General features: G+C 41.7%; 1 protein-coding gene and 1 pseudogene across 2 annotated transcripts in view; one reads left to right on the forward strand and one right to left on the reverse strand.

The window, feature by feature from the left end:
• The window catches only part of Golga5 (golgin A5), a 28,016-nt gene extending 14,841 nt beyond the window's left edge, over positions 1 to 13,175 (reverse strand). Inside the window, exons 1-7 of one of the 2 annotated variants that reach the window (XM_052185207.1) lie at positions 13,084 to 13,168; positions 11,817 to 11,847; positions 9,884 to 10,448; positions 7,474 to 7,698; positions 5,975 to 6,194; positions 5,259 to 5,382; positions 2,871 to 3,074 (exon numbers count right to left, since the gene is read on the reverse strand). In XM_052185207.1, the coding sequence (XP_052041167.1) occupies positions 2,871 to 3,074; positions 5,259 to 5,382; positions 5,975 to 6,194; positions 7,474 to 7,698; positions 9,884 to 10,418 (1,308 nt within the window). In that variant the 5' untranslated portion in view covers positions 10,419 to 10,448; positions 11,817 to 11,847; positions 13,084 to 13,168. Of the gene's footprint in view, positions 1 to 2,870; positions 3,075 to 5,258; positions 5,383 to 5,974; positions 6,195 to 7,473; positions 7,699 to 9,883; positions 10,449 to 11,816; positions 11,848 to 13,083 lie in introns of both variants that reach the window. The other variant, XM_052185206.1, reaches the window with a different exon arrangement.
• Positions 13,176 to 13,299: 124 nt separating this feature from the next.
• On the forward strand, positions 13,300 to 14,954 carry LOC127687013 (L-lactate dehydrogenase B chain-like; annotated as a pseudogene).
• The last annotated feature ends 827 nt before the right edge of the window (positions 14,955 to 15,781 follow it).

The raw sequence follows: 15,781 nt of genomic DNA on the forward strand, positions 1-15,781 counted from the left end.
TGAAATTTGAATTCAGAACCTCTGGAAGAGCAGTCAGTGTTCTTAACCGCTGAGCCATCTCTCCAGCCCTTCCCCCCCCCCACCCCCCCTTTTAAGTTTTTCCGAGACAGGGTTCCTCTGTAGCCCTGGCTGTCTTGGAACTCACTCTTTAGACCAGGCTGGCCTGGAGTTCAGAAATCCACTTGCCTCTGCCTCCCAAGTGCTGGGATTACAGGCGTGCGCCACCACCGCCCAGCTTTTCCTTTTCTTTTTAAAGATGTATTTATTTTTATGTATATGAGTACACTGTAGCTGCCTTCAGACACACAGAAGAGGGCATCAGATCACATTAGAGATGGTTGTGAACCACCATGTTGTTGCTGGGAATTGAACTGGAAACCTCTAGAACAGCAGTCAGTGCTCTTAACAGCTAAGTCATCTCTCCAGCCCATGAATTTTTCCTTTTTTAAGAGGCAGAATAGGCATTTCCATTTCTTCAGACTTTAAGTTTTTCAAATTTGCTACACTGAACATCACTGTTTATAACTGCCTCCCACTTCAATCATAAGACCCTCAAATCTGCATCTAGCTATGGCCTGGTTACATTGCCAGTTAAGCTGTTACTACCATTAGGTCTTCACCTCCCCCTTTTGAGAATCGCAGGGATTCCATATAACAAATCCAAGAATTCTATTCAGGCCTCATGAAGTCACAGAAGCTGTTTAACTCTGTCCCCTAGCACAGCTTATTCCTGGTTCTCCAAATACTGGCCATTCTTTTTGGGGAATTTTCTTTGCCCAGTTTGTAAATGCTGATGTTTAAAATTAGGTAATTAGCCATAGGCTTTCTCCTCTCAAGCTACATACTATTCATGATTAATTTCACTTACACTCTTGACACCATCTCCCATGGCTAATGCCATACCTCTCTGCTGAGCTTCAGGCTTGAATTTCTAATTACCTTCCTGACATTCACTTCAATGTCACACCAATTTCTCAACCTTATCATAATTTGTCATAACCCTTCAGCCCTAACATGTTGTCATTCCTATTTGTCCCTTTCAGAGAACAAGAAATAACATCCTTACATACAAGCAGAAATCCAGAGTCATCCCAGATTCCTTTCTCTCTGATTACGTCTTCAATGTAAATTTCTCAAATAGTCTATCTTTTACCTATTAGCTACTCCCACTAGCCATCTTCACTTCACGAACCTCCAAACACCTGTTAGCATGCACCTGCCTCTGATCTCACCATCTCACCTGTCCTGCATTACGTTTCTTGAGTACCAGATACTGTTTTGGGATGCAACAATGAGGAAGATAATGTCCAGCTCTAGCCTAACTTCTTCACTGCTGCTACACATCTTAACTTCAAATCTCATACTGCTACTCAATTTCTTTAAAACCTCTCTCCCCAGCCTACAGGATAAAACCTGCATGGACCTCCATAATCTGATTGCAGCCCATCACTTCGTTTTTTTCTCTATCATCTAATCTCTAATACATTGTGCCCCAGCAATGAGCACTAGTTCCCCAGGCATACCATGTTCTCTCAGGACCCCTGCCTCTGGCACAGCTTCTTATCTGAAATCTCTACCCTTGTGTGAGTCTTTGTACCTATCCTTCAAGCTGTTCTTTATAGTGTCAGCTAGTGCAGTGAACCCTGGCATCTCTGAGCACTTAAAGGTTTTTTTGTCTTCCCCAAGTCCCATTGTATTGCATCAATGACTTTACCCTGGCAATTATTTTGATTTTTAAAATTCTGATAAACTAAATGTGCCCTTAAATCAAAAGAAAAGAAGACAACTAAAGTTTTGTAAATGCCTACATAGGTTCATACTTTACTATTATTTGACAGTAATATTTACCAGGGCAAAACCATGAGGAAGCTGGCTTTGGAGCTGAAACTCCCAATACCTAAGCAGCAAGAACCAGGGCTTGGGAGGCGAGTAGGCACACGCTTGAAGTCTCCTGAGGTGACAGACTGAGCAGATGTCAGTATGAGGTAGGAAAGAGGATTTAGGACAGGATCTAAACACGTTTAGTCTTTGGAGCCTGGGAAGAGAACCCAGAGAGCTGGTGACAATGACAGGAGGATAAAATAGGAGCCAAGGTGTGTGTGGCACTGAAGACAGGTTCTCCAAGATGGAGGGAGAATAACAGAGCCAGCTGTGTTTTCAAAGTCAAAATGTATGCAGACAACATTAACACATGACACCAAATATAAATGCAGGCCATTCCAGACCTTTTTGACAAGATAATTTTAGAAAAGTGATAGATGGAAATTATATGATAGAACAAGGGAACGAGTACTTAATAAATGAAGACAGCATAGCTCCAAGCCTTCTGATACATCTGTGACTGAGACAAACGGGACAGTTCAATGAAGGGGGGCTACAACAAAGCAAAACAAAACAAAAGCAAAAGAACAACTTATTTTTTTCTCCTCTGGGAGGGGTCCAATCTAGTCCTCATTCTTCCACTAGTGACCACCACATGCTTTTGTGAGCTAAGACACAGTAGCAGTAGACACAAACACAAGAACAAAGAAACAACTCAAACTGAAGCAAGCAGACAGACTCCATGCAGACAGACAGACTAACCTAACTACAAATGGAAGCACATGTTTTCTCTCTGATGAAATGTTGAGTACTACATTGGTGACTACAGTTTTTATAAGAACCACCAAAGGAGCATAATATAGCTGCCTAGCAACAGCAGCAGCATCAGAGATGAAGTCTTTACCAAGCAAGCAGTGTAAGATTGAGAATTCCTACCCTTTTCATCAGAGTTCAGTGTGTGGCAGGGCAGTGCAGCCAACACATGCCCCAGTGTATAGAGGGCTGGCATCGCCCAGTGAGGCATCATCTGAGTGTGCACTGGTGCTTACCTGGAGTATCCGTGTAGCTTTTTGCTTGTAGTCAACTAACTCTTGCTTAGCAGATTCCACGCTTGATCTGTGTAGCTTGACTTGCTGCTGGAGTTCATCAACCTTCTTCTTCTCCTCAGAGTACTTTCTTTCTGCCAGAGTAACTGCTTCTGCCAAATTCTGACGTTCCACTTCCATTTTGTTAAGGCGTGCAGCAAACTCACTCTGTGGTAAATTTTATATTATACAAATTCTATCATTTAGCTTGGAATATACTTGTAAACATGAATTCAGAAATCTTAAGGGAATTTACTAGCTCTGACTAAAAATGAGAAGGAAAAAATAGAAAAATATAAAGTTGTGGCTCCCGAGCACAGCAATACATTAAAGTCAACTTGGAGTATGTTCAAGGTACTAAATGGTCTTTTCTAGGCTTAGTGAACTGTAATTTCCAGTTCTATTTTCTAAAAAAAGACAGGTGAGCCAGGTACAGAGCTGCACACCTAACTTTAGTACTTCGGAGGTTGAGGTAGAATGGTTGCCACAATGTGAAGCAGCCCTCAGCAGGTTAGTGAGGACTACATTTTATTTTATTTTAATTTATTTTTGAGGCAGTATCTCTTGCTGAACCTGGAGCTCACCATGGCCAGAGAGCTCCAGGAATCTGCCTGTCTCCCTGCTGACCCAGAGTTGAGGTCACACATCTGTGCTACCATGTCGACCTTTTCACATGAAGCCCAACTCAAGTCCTCACATGAGCATAGCATAGGGCTTGCTAAAGGATCTCCCAGACTCCACATCATTATCTTTTTATGGCCTTAATAGGATTTCCTTGTATGGACATACCACAATCTGTTTATCCCAGCAGCAAATGCCATTTGTATTTCTAGCTTTCCCAGAATATGAATATTGTTCTATACATAATCAACAAAATTTTATGTGAACATACATTTTTAAATCTCTGGGACAGATACCTAAAGTAGAACTGTTAGACTATATGAGAATTCTATGTCTCTGTGTAGCTTCTTGAAGAACTGCTTCTTGAAAAACTAAGTTTTTTCTTAGAAAACTAAGTTTTTTTAGAACAACGTAGGTAATATGACTCTTGTTCATTTGTAAATTTTAAGGGATCTAAGTACAGACCAAATATCCCTGAAGAAAGTTTCGATATCTGAGTGTCTAGGTTGCAATGTGCCATAAATGTACAGCACACAATGTTTTAAAGACTCAGAAGACAGAAGAGAATGTAAAATATCTTATTTGTATTTTTAAATATGAATTACATGTTGAAACATAGGTTGTTTGCTCCTTATCAAAAATTCCCCAGGACCAGAAAAAAGTACCTCAGATTTTTTTTTTAGAATGTTTATAGAAAATAAAATAAGAATTTGCAACCTTGGCTATTCATTGGTTTTACCCTTGAGTCTTTTTTTTTTAATTGTTTTTTTCGAGGGTTTTTCTGTATACCCCTGGCTGTCCCGGAACTCACTCTGTAGACCAGGCTGGACTCGAAATCAGAAATCCATCTGCCTCTGCCTCCCAAGTACTGGGATTAAAGGCGTGCACCACCACAGCCCGGCTGCTCTTGGGTCTTATAAAAAATAAATGTATTAAACTGGGCATGCCCTAGACCCAGCACTAGGAGGCAGAGCAAGTAGATCTCCAAGTCTAAGGCCAGCCTGGTCTACAGAGTGAGTTCCAGGACTGCAAAGGCTATATGGTGAGACCCTGTCTCAGAAACAATATAAAAACAAAACCAAAGCAGCCTGCAAAAACTAACACCGTCTTTGGATTCAGACAGGTAACTCTCAAGACTAAACTACACATAAAGACAGCTTTAAAAGTAGAGCTGTAAACCAGGTGTGGTGGCACACACCTTTAGTTTCAGCAAAGACAGGCCGATCTCTAAGTTTGAGGCCAGCCTGGTCCACAGAGCAAGTTCCAGAATAGCCGGGGCTACACAAAGAATCCCTGTGTCTCTAAAGACAAAAAAACAAGAAAAAAAGAAACCCCCCAAAACCAATTTTCTATTGAAATAAATGAATCAGGTTAAACTAGAACTAGATAAGATTAAATAAGTAAAAATAAATAAGATGCCACAAACTACCACTTAGTGAAATAGCAATGATTGTTACATCTAAATTGACAGATGCATAGTTCTGATAAATATTAACCATTTTAATTTTCTTTCAAATAAAAATAATTTAGCAAGGATTAAGATATTTTTTTCAAATATCCAGGTGTCTGTTTGACAAAATAAATAGTAAAATTCTGCTGATGGTTTTTGAGGTGCTATGAAGTGCAGAGGCCTCCCTCCCTCCCTCCCTCCCTCCCTCCCTCCCTCCCTCCCTCCCTCCCTCCCTCCCTCCCTCTGTACTGAGAGAACACACACAGTATCCCCCCTCTAACCTGCATTTGTTTGTAGCTCTCTTGCTCTCTCTTTAGAGTGGCATCCGCTTCATGCAACCTCTCTTGAAGAGTCTGCAGAGCTTGATTCTGTAGGCTACTACCTTCATTGTGATCCTGCATTATTCTAAAAACACAAAATAAAATTGCATCACATGAAAGAATGTATTTCCACAGGGAGCAAGCAATCAAGCCCCACAATTCTTAGAGCATCTATTAATCAGTCAAAGATGGTCTAAGACATTCTTTTTTTTTTAAAAAAGATTTATTTATTATATGTAAGTACACTGTAGCTGTCTTCAGACACACCAGAAGAGGAAGTCAGATCTCATTACAGATGGTTGTGAGCTACTATGTGGTTGCTGGGATTTGAACTCAGGACCTTCGGAAGAGCAATCGGTGCTCTTAACCGCTGAGCCATCTCACCAGCCCTGGTCTAAGACATTCTTAACAGAATATTTTTAGGCCACATACCATATATAAAATAATAGATGGCACTATGCTTTTCAAATACTCTTTTAAGTTTAGAATTTGCTAATCATGTATCTCAAGGGTCAAAAAAAAGTGAATCCATTTTAATCATTCATATTTCCAACTTTATAAGACTCTTTCCTCTTGTAAATTTCTAAAAAGATGATTCTTCATAAATTGGAAAACACTACAATTTACCATGCTCACCCATTCCAGTTTGCCTTTTCAATATTAGCAGAATTACCTACCGTGACTTTTCACTCTGTAAGGCTTCCAGTGCTTCTGTGCGGGAACTCAGGACCTGGTCAGCCTCCTGCAGTCGCACTTTGAGGACAGCTAGCTGGGAATCCTTTGCAGCCACTGCTTCAGTGAGGTCATCTACTTGAGCTCGTAGTTCCCGAGTTATTCGATCACTCTTTGAATTGTCAACATTCCATTTTTCAACTCTTACTCTTGCCTTATTTAATTCTATAAAAAATAAAATTTCTTAAGTCAAGCAAAACAAGACATCTTTTCATGGTATACATAGTGATATATTTAGTCTGCCACCAAAAAGTTTTTTAAGATTTGAAACAAATTTCACAGGGTTTCAGGAAATATTCTATTTCATATCTACATTCTCTAGCCAGTTTTTAATCACCCTATTATCCTCTCTGGCCATGTTTCATGCCTAAATAAAACTTTCTATCGTTCAATTGCACTGTTCCCACTGGCCCCACTGGAACCAGGATAAACATTTCCTATCCCTTTCCTCTCTCCTCAGACACACAAACTCATACCTTCTCTGTCAATACCACACCAAGACCCAAAGTTATTTTTTAAAAGATTTATTTATTTAACTGTGTATGGTAGTTTGTCTGCATGCATGTTTATTTACCACACACATGTGACATGGCCCTGGAGGTCAGAAAAGGGCATCAGATCCCCTAGAACTAGAGTCATAGATTGTTTCTGACCCACCATGTGGGTGTTGAGAACAGAACTGATCTTCTCTTACCTACTGAGCCATGTCTCTAGTCCCAACTTTTTTTTTTAAATTAATCATTTCTGAAGAATTAGAGGATTTTCTACTTACAGATTATGTCACTACACATTTCTGGAAGGCATTATTCACACTAGTTTTCATGTTCATTTATGGTCCCTGGAGTGGCGACACTGTGATCATGCCTACTAGTGTCTAATACTTTACACAGCTTAACTTTGGTTCATAGTTCTCCTTTAAAGTTCAGAATAGGGCTGGAGAGATGGCTCAGTGGTTAAGAGCACTGACTGCTCTTCCAGAGGTCCTCAGTTCAATTCTCAGTAACAACATGGTAACTTACAATCAACTGTAATGAGATCCGATGCCCTCTTCTGCTGTGTCTAAAGATAGCTACAGTGTACTCATATATAATATAAATAAATAAATAAATCTTTAAAGTTCAGAATAAATAAATCAAATAATCAGAGGATTATTAATATACGGTTTCTACTGATTCTTAAATATGCGAATCCAGTACCTGTCAGGTTGAAACAGAAAGACAAGAGTGCATTGAGTTTGAGGTCAGCATAGGCTACAGGGTTATACTCTATTCTCCATTATTTTATTTTGTTTTGTTTTATTTTATTTTTTTAATTTAGTGGTTTCTTAAGAATCTAAACTAGTCAGGATTCTATTTTATGCTCGTAGAAGAACTGGTTCTCTTTCTAAATTTAGACCCTATATTTCCATGGAAATAACATTTCACAAGCCCCATTAAGGTCCTACCTTCTTGAGTTTCTTTGGATCTCTGAAGTAATGAGGCCATTTCCTGATTTAAAGACTGGACTTCATTCCTGAGCAACTGATTCTCCAGGCGGAGATTAGACAGCTCATGCGACCTGCTACCATCACTAGGTGCTGAGCTGTGCTCCATGCTGGTAGCATTTGATGCTGTGCTTTCCTCTGAGGAGTCCTTGTGAACTTCAGGCACAGAATCAGAACTGTTTCCTTCTATAAAACAAGAACAGACTTGCATACAATAACATAGTCACTATGCAAGCAATAGTCATGTGCTTCTGGAAGGCTGCTATAGTTTGGAATCCAGAAAAATTCTACTAATTCTCAACAAATTTGAGAATTATATGAAATATATTCTCTAATGAAAATATATTCTCACAAGTGGAGTCTACAGACCTACAAAAATCCTCAAATCTAGACACACTAGAAGAAAGAGGTCAGAATATAAAACACTTTTGGGAAGAAGACAGAGTATTTTTTCCCCCGAGATAGGGTTTTTCTGTGTAACAGCCCTGGATACTTGGAACTCACTTTGTAGACCAGGCTAACCTCGAACTCACAGAGATTCACCTGTCTCTGGATGCCAGAGATTTAAACTCTTGAGTTTTCTTATTTCCAGAAAGAAAGTTGGGTTGAAGTATCAGCAATGAAAACATTAAGAATGGCCGGGCAGTGGTGGCGCACACCTGTAATCCAGCACTTGGGAGGCAGAGGCAGGCGGATTTCTGAGTTCGAGGCCAGCCTGGTCTACAGAGTGAGTTTCAGGACAGCCAGGGCTACACAGAGAAACCCTGTCTCGAAAAACCAAAAAAAGAAAAAGAAAAAAAAAGAAAACACAAAGAAGGCACAACAGAACAGGTGTGGGTTCAAGCCAAGAAGACAGGGAACAGCAGTTTGTTACACCCAAGCTGAATCTAAAATGCCTTGCGAAAAGATGCTACAGGAGTTCCATTCTATCTTGTTTTTAACTAAGTGTGGTGCAAATTCACATTTACCTTATTTTATTTTTATTTTAATGTATATACATATTTTGTCTATATGTATGTCTGTGCATTTCATAAGTAACCTGTGCCAATGGAAGCCAGAAGAGACTTGATCCCTGCAAACAGTTGTGAGCTGCCTTGTGGGTATTGTGAACAAAACCTAGGTTCTCTGTAAGGGAAGCCAGTGCTCTTAACCACTGAGCTATTTCTTTAGCTCCACAATTAACTTATTTTTTAAATTATATGGGCAGAAGAGGACTTTCCACAAGGTTGGATAAGCAAGTAATAACATGGTGCCTGAGGGTCTTTGGTAATCAAGTAAATGCAAACTAAAAACACAAGAAGCCAGGTGTGGTGTTACACTATAATCCCACCTCTTAGGAGGCTGAAGCAGAAGCATCACCATGAGACTGATGTTAACCTGGTCTACCTTGTGAGTTCAAGGCCAGCCTGGGATAAAATATTTCTCAAAACTAGTATCACAATGAGATCCAGGCCAATACTAGTAATCCTAGCACTACAATTACAAGTGCTACAATTACAAGAACTAGAACAATTACAAGTTCTAGATCTTGTCTCTAAATACCAATAAATAAATAAAGACTTTCCCCCCAAAAAAGTCAAGGTCCTCAAGATAAGAGGTTCAGCCTCAAGATAGAGGCTCTTGTTGCCAAGCCTTACAACCTGAGTTAAAGTTCCAGAACCCACATGGCAGAAGGAGAGAACTCCCTCAAACTGTCCTTTGATTTCCCTACATGCCTCTGTGACACATGTGTACCCACACACCTCCAGAAAATATACATATATATTTTAAAATACTGACATCTTCATTAGATCAAATAAACAAAAGAGGTTTATCTAATCACAATGTTATAAAGTTAAAAAAATCATAAAAGTAGGAAAATCTTTTATTTGTAATTAAGAGAAAAATTTAAAAGTCAAAGAAAAATCATAAATTTAGAATGTATTTACGATTTATCACATAATTTTTAGAAATCTATATGTTATCTAATAAATATGCTTCTAAAAGAAAGACTATAGGGTAGCATATAAATAAAAATTATATTAAGATTTCAATTCTTCTTTGAGGTCAAAGAGACTAATTTTTTTTTCTTTTTTGTTTTGTTTTGTTTGGTTTCCAAGACAGAGTTTCTCTGTGTAGCCCTGGTTATCCTGGAACTCATTCTATAGACCAGGCTAGCCTTGAAACAATACTCTAAGACAGTATTGACTAGTGGTAGACAGTGTGTTGTCCTTGTTTACACCACACACTGGCAAAGATCCTTCTCTTATACCCACAGGGGGAGATCCTGTAACAGGGGATGAAGAACACTATTCAAACATTTTAACTAAGCACATTCAAACATGGCACATCCAATCTACTTAATTATGAAAGAAACAGGCTGATTAACTACCAGGACTTTGGCTCCCAGAATTTTCTTCCACAGCGTTGGTTACACTGGTGTTGACAGAACTGACACCTGATGACTGAGAACTTGGAAAGACAGGAGCTCTGCCCTTCTCTTTCTTGATTTCCACTCTCCCAGTGGGTTGTTTTTGGGAACTGTTAAGAAAATCAAATAGCAGCTCATCATCAGGCTCTGATTTTTTCCTTCGAACAAACTGGGATGAAGGCCTAGGGACAGATGCATGCTCAGTGGGATGGGAGACATCCCCGGCTGTCCTGGATCCGACCTTCACGTTTGCAGTGCCAGCTATGATCGTGGCTTTCTGATGTCGGATGTTATCAGCAGCTGAGGAAATATAGTTAGCTTTCTGTCCAGTCTGGTAAGTTGACTCTGTGTTTTGTTGCTGAAGTTCAGGATAGTCAATATTTTTGCTATAAAAGATGTTGCTGGTATTCTCCTTTCTGAGAGCTGTTGCAGCCCCCTGATCCACTCGGTTTAAAAGATCTTCGGCCCTTCCAGCAAGATCAGCAAACCAAGACATGATGGTAGCAAAGTAATCTTACTGATGGACCTGTAATAAATAAATAAATAAATAAATAAATATGGACATGATCTGATCACTGTCTTCTGGAGAGAGTCCTGGGTTAAAATCCTAACCTGAGTCATACTAGCCAGACAATCTTGAACAAATTACTACTAGAAGCGGAGAAGCCTTATCCTGGAATGGAAAACAGTAAGCATGCTCCCTTACAAAATGTTTTTGTAAGTATTTCTGTGATGGGTCTGTGCTGTGTAGCCCAAACTCCTGTGAACAAATCAACTTCCTATCTGAACTTTCCAAGTGCTTGTGGCTACAGGGACTCTTCACCACATGTAACTCAGAACAGTTTTCAGATCAAATAACGGGGGAAACACTTTTTTTGAGAAGCTTGGCATACAGAAAACCCCTCTACGATAGCTTCCACTATCATTACAACTACTACTATTTTCCTTATTATTTCAACAAAGGGCAAATCTTAACATAGCAAAAACATGTTACAAACTATGCTGTATTCCCCAAAATTCACATACTGAACTCCAAACCCAAAGACCTAAGAATGTTACTTAATAGAAACAGGGTCTTTAAAGATAAAACGTAAATTAAACTGGTATCTATTATTAGAAGAGGTTTAAATTAAACTGAGGTCTAGTATTATAAAGAGAGACCATGTAAAAACAAGAGAAAAGACAGCTATCTGTAAAGCAAAAGAAAATTTCAGAAAGCAGTCTTCAGACAGTTGAAGTGGTAAAAGTCCTAGCTCTGAAGCTCGACAATCTGAATTCACACTACAGAACCTATTGAGGACTGAGGCAGAAGCCTGAAGGAAGCTGTCCTCTGGTCACACATATGCCTACATTCACAAGTGCACACACAACTAGTAAGTAAAATAAAAATACAAACAAGTCAACCTAACCAGTACCTTCATCGTGGACTTAGAACTGTGAGAAAAATCAGTTTCTACTGTTAACCCCTCTGGTCTATGATATTTTTTCATGGGTGGCACAACAAACTCAGACAGGATTCAAATAGAAAAAAAAAAAAAGCTTGGCAAAATTCCAGCACAACCAAATAAAAATCCTCTGAAATTAGTTTCAAAGGGCTGAACTTGGAAAAAAATAAAACAGAAAAACAAAACAAAAAACCTCCCACATGATTATCACAAAAGTTATTCCTGTTAAAGTGAAGCACTCCGGCTAGGTGGTAGTAGGTAGTACACACCTTTATTCCCAGCACTTGGGAGGCAAAGCCGGGGCTACACAGTAAGTTTTCAGGACAGCCAGAGATAACAGAGGAAAACAGTAACAAACAAAACTAAAAGTGAAGCACTCCCGTGATTTATGTATGCAGCATATATAGCTCTAAAGTAAATTTTCAGTAATTTAAATACTTAGTACCTACCATGTGCATGGTGAGCTGAGTTCAATTTATTCTGTAAGAAAATGACTGCATAAATTATCTATTCAATCAACATATGCGAACACCTTCCAGGTGCCACATAAGTCAAGACAATGAAATAAAATTAGCCTTCAAGGTGTAGAATAAATTACAAAGTCAACAATGTTGGTTGAATGTGGTCAGCATTCCTTTGGCTTGGAACTGTTTTGTAGCTAACTCTTGGGTTTCTTCACTAAATTGGTATTAGAGTTGTCTTTCCTTCCCATCTATGCTAGGACTTTTTATTCTGTGTGCATGCCCTTCTTTTGCCTTACACTGCTTCAGGTTGTTGTAACTGTTATTTTAAAACATCTGTCTCTCCCTGCTGGGGAAAGAGGAGTGGGTGAATAAACACAATGTCCAGTTTGCTCACTAATGAATTCCGAATCTAGCCCACACAGGCACTCCTAGAAACACTACTGAAGCAATTCATCCTTATGTGTCAAGTGTTGTGCAAACAGTATCACTAAAACCATTCTCGGCTACATTATATGGCAAATTGCATGTCTTTTAGAAACAAACATGGATATGGTTTAGAAAGACCCCAGAACTTAGATGGCACTACAGACACTGGAATCTCAGTCGACCTAGCTGTAAACCCACCCTTTAACCTCTTCCTCCCCGCTTCTAACCTCGTCGGGAGTTAACTGTTTAAACACTCTTTAGGAAACCCATTAGGTGTATATTCAGTTTATGAGAAATCAAATGAAAACGGAATGTAACATGCATTCTGACTTGTAAAACTCCACACAAGCGCAATGTAAAAATTGGTGATGAGCGAGAGAAAATTAGCTCTCCGAATAAAAAACCTAGAGACAATGTCTTGCCTCTCATCGGAAAGTTAACGGGGCTTTAAAATACATCCTTCACATGGATTGTAGACACTGAGCTGGGGTCTGAGCTCTTGTCGAAGTGACTGACACATCCAAGAGGGGACTTCCCGTGGTGCAAGCCACCGGGAAGGTCAGATGTCACACGCAGGCGGGGTCAGGGGTCAGCGGCCAGGCCCGGCGGTGTGACCACGGGTCCCCGGCAGGCGGGAACACACCGCACTGCGCCCCCAGAGCAGAGTCGGAGAGGAGAGCTCGCCAGCCTCGGTGTCCGGAGCCTACGGGGCTGTGGCGTCCCCTTCCTCGGCCCTGAGCGAAGACGAGCACGACAGCGCTCGGGGAAGGCGGAGACCCGGTCCCGCAGGCCAAGCCGTCCCGCCCGCGGCCTGATCGCGCCTCACCTGAGGAAGCCGAGCGGCAACGCCCGCCACGGCCTCGTCGCCCGCCCGGGCCGCCACAGCAGCCGGCTGCTCCCGGACCTGCCGGCTAGCTCTTCCGGGAGACGTGGAAGGGCGACGAGGACCTCAAAACAGAGTGGCCGCCCAGCTGCCTGAGTGGCGGGGAGCTGAGCGCCGCCGGCCGCCTAGCAGGTCACTCAGGCGGCGGCGCCGGCGGCCGGCCGCGGGGCCCTAGCGCCTGGCCACGCCCCGCTTCCGTCGGCCGTCGAACCGGGTGCCGCGCCAGCGTGCGTATGACGTAACACCACCGGCACGCGGCCTCCACAACATCGCGGGGCACGCCCACAACGGGGGCGTGACCCCGTGAACGACAGGGGCGGGTCCAACCTAAACTGGGCGGGGCATGAGCCGGTTTAGGCCTCTGAACTCCTCCTCCCTTTCAAAAGTTTAACACGTAAGGATTTCGAGGCAGAAAATGGAACTAAAAAATCCCTGGGCCTGTGGGATGGTTCAGTAAACAGAGTAAACAGAATAAATAGCCAAGGCTCTTCCTTCTTGTAGAGCCAGAGTCGGCTGTCTGCAGAGCAGCCTGCTGACTTTGTAATGGTTACCCTGCCTCAGCGCGCCACAGAACCTCCGCTTGTCTGGACAAGATGGCAACCCTTAAGGAAAAGTTCATTGCTCCTGTCTCAGAAGAGGGGGCTGCCATCCCGAACAACAAGATCACAGTGGTAGGCGTTGGACAAGTGGGTGTGTCATGTGCTATCAGCATTCCGGGAAAGTCTCTAGCTGATGAACTTGCCCTGGTGATGCCTTAAAGACACGCTCAAAGGAGAAATGATGGATCTGCAGCTTGGGAGCTTATTTCTCCAGACTCCGAAAATTGTGGCCGATTAAGATTACTCCGCGACAGTCAGTTCTAAGATTGTGGTGGTGACGGCTGGAGTCCGCCCGCAGGAGGGGGAGAGGGGGGAGTCAACCTGGTGCAGAGAAACGTCCATGTCTTCAAGTTCATTATTCCTCAGATCGTCAAGTACAGCCCTGACTGCACCATCATCGTGGTTTCCAGCCCAGTGGTTATTCTTATTTTGTCACCTGGAAACTGAGCGGGTTACCTAAGCACCGCGGGATTGGAAGCGGATGCAAGCTGGATTCTGCTCCACTTCGCTACCTCGTGGCTGAGAAGCTTGGAATTCATCGCAGCAGCTGCCACGAATGGATCCAGGGCGAGCATGGCGACTCCAGTGTGGTTATGTTGAGCAGGGTGAATGTGGCAAGAGTCTCCCACCAGGAACTGAATCCAGAAGTGGGAACAGACCGTGACAGAACTGGAAGGAGGTGCATAAGATGGTGGTGGACAGTGCCTATGACTTAAGTCATCAAGCTACGCCAGCTGGGCCATCCGCTAAAGCGTGGCTGACCTCATCGAGTCCATGCTGAAAACCCTCTCTCGGTTTCAACCCATGTCTCCAATGGTGAAGGGAATGTACGGCACTGAGTACATTTTTTTTTTTACCTCAGTCTCCCATCATCCTTAATGCTCGGGGGCTGACCAGCGTCATCGACTAGAAGCTGAAGGACAATGAGGTCACTCAGCTCAGGAAAAGTGCGGACACCCTGTAGGACATCCAGAAAGACCTCAAAGAACTGTGACTGCTGGGCTCTAGGCTGTTGAAATACAAACCTCCAACGTGACTGTGAACCTTTAGTCTTCAGCCTTGCATGTAGGTCACAGTTTGCTTCTTCCCTGACATGTGATATGAGCTCACAGATCAAGGCCTGGGCTTGTTTGATGTTTGCACGAGGAGCTCCTGAACAAATAAAGTTAGCATTTGCAGCATTAAAATAAATAAATAAATAAACAAATAAATAAATAAATAAAAATAAATATATAGCCAGAACCAACGCCCTGAGTTCTGAGTTCATTCACAAAGCACACGCACAAAACTCTCTCTCTCTCTCTCTCTCTCTCTCTCTCTCTCTCTTTCTCTCTCTCTCTAATTAAGAATACAATTTAAAGGGATGGGGTGAAGAACTCAGGAGGGAGAACCAGTAAGGAGGGCAACATTTGGAATGTAAATACATAAAATAATATAAGAAAAATAAACAATACAATTTTAAAAAGAAAACCTGCCCCCTGATTTTATGGAGCTTGCTTTCACGTGACAGAGTAGATTTTGCCGAAACTAATGAACAAACAATAGTTCAGAGTCTTTTTGTTTTGTTTTTTTTGAGACAGAGTTTCTCTGTGTAGCCCTGGCTGTCCTGGAACTCTCTCTGTAGACCAGGCTGGCCTCCAACTTAGAAATCTGCCTGCCTCTGCCTCCCAGAGTGCTGGGATTAAAGGCGTGTGCCACCACCACCTGGCTTTTCAGAGCCTTTTGTAAACCAAGAAAAACAGGGAGAAGTATCCAGAGGCAGGAAAATAAATCTGGCTGTGAGGGTTCCTTGTAGAAAAGATAACTTGAACTGAGTCTACTATTCAATAGTACTATAGCTATATTTTGCATACAGTTCACAGACTCTTTGAAATGGGTTTTTAAAAATAAAATCTAGCCGAGAAACCCTGTCTCGAAAAACCAAAAGATAAAATAAAATAAATAAAAAATAAAAATAAAATTTGTGTTTGATAATTCACTGAATGCTATATCTACTGGGTGGACAGGACCATTGCTAATTTTTCTCTAATGAAAAGCTTATG

Source organism: Apodemus sylvaticus, chromosome 6 (assembly GCF_947179515.1).
Source record: "Apodemus sylvaticus chromosome 6, mApoSyl1.1, whole genome shotgun sequence".
Lineage (NCBI taxonomy): Eukaryota > Metazoa > Chordata > Mammalia > Rodentia > Muridae > Apodemus > Apodemus sylvaticus.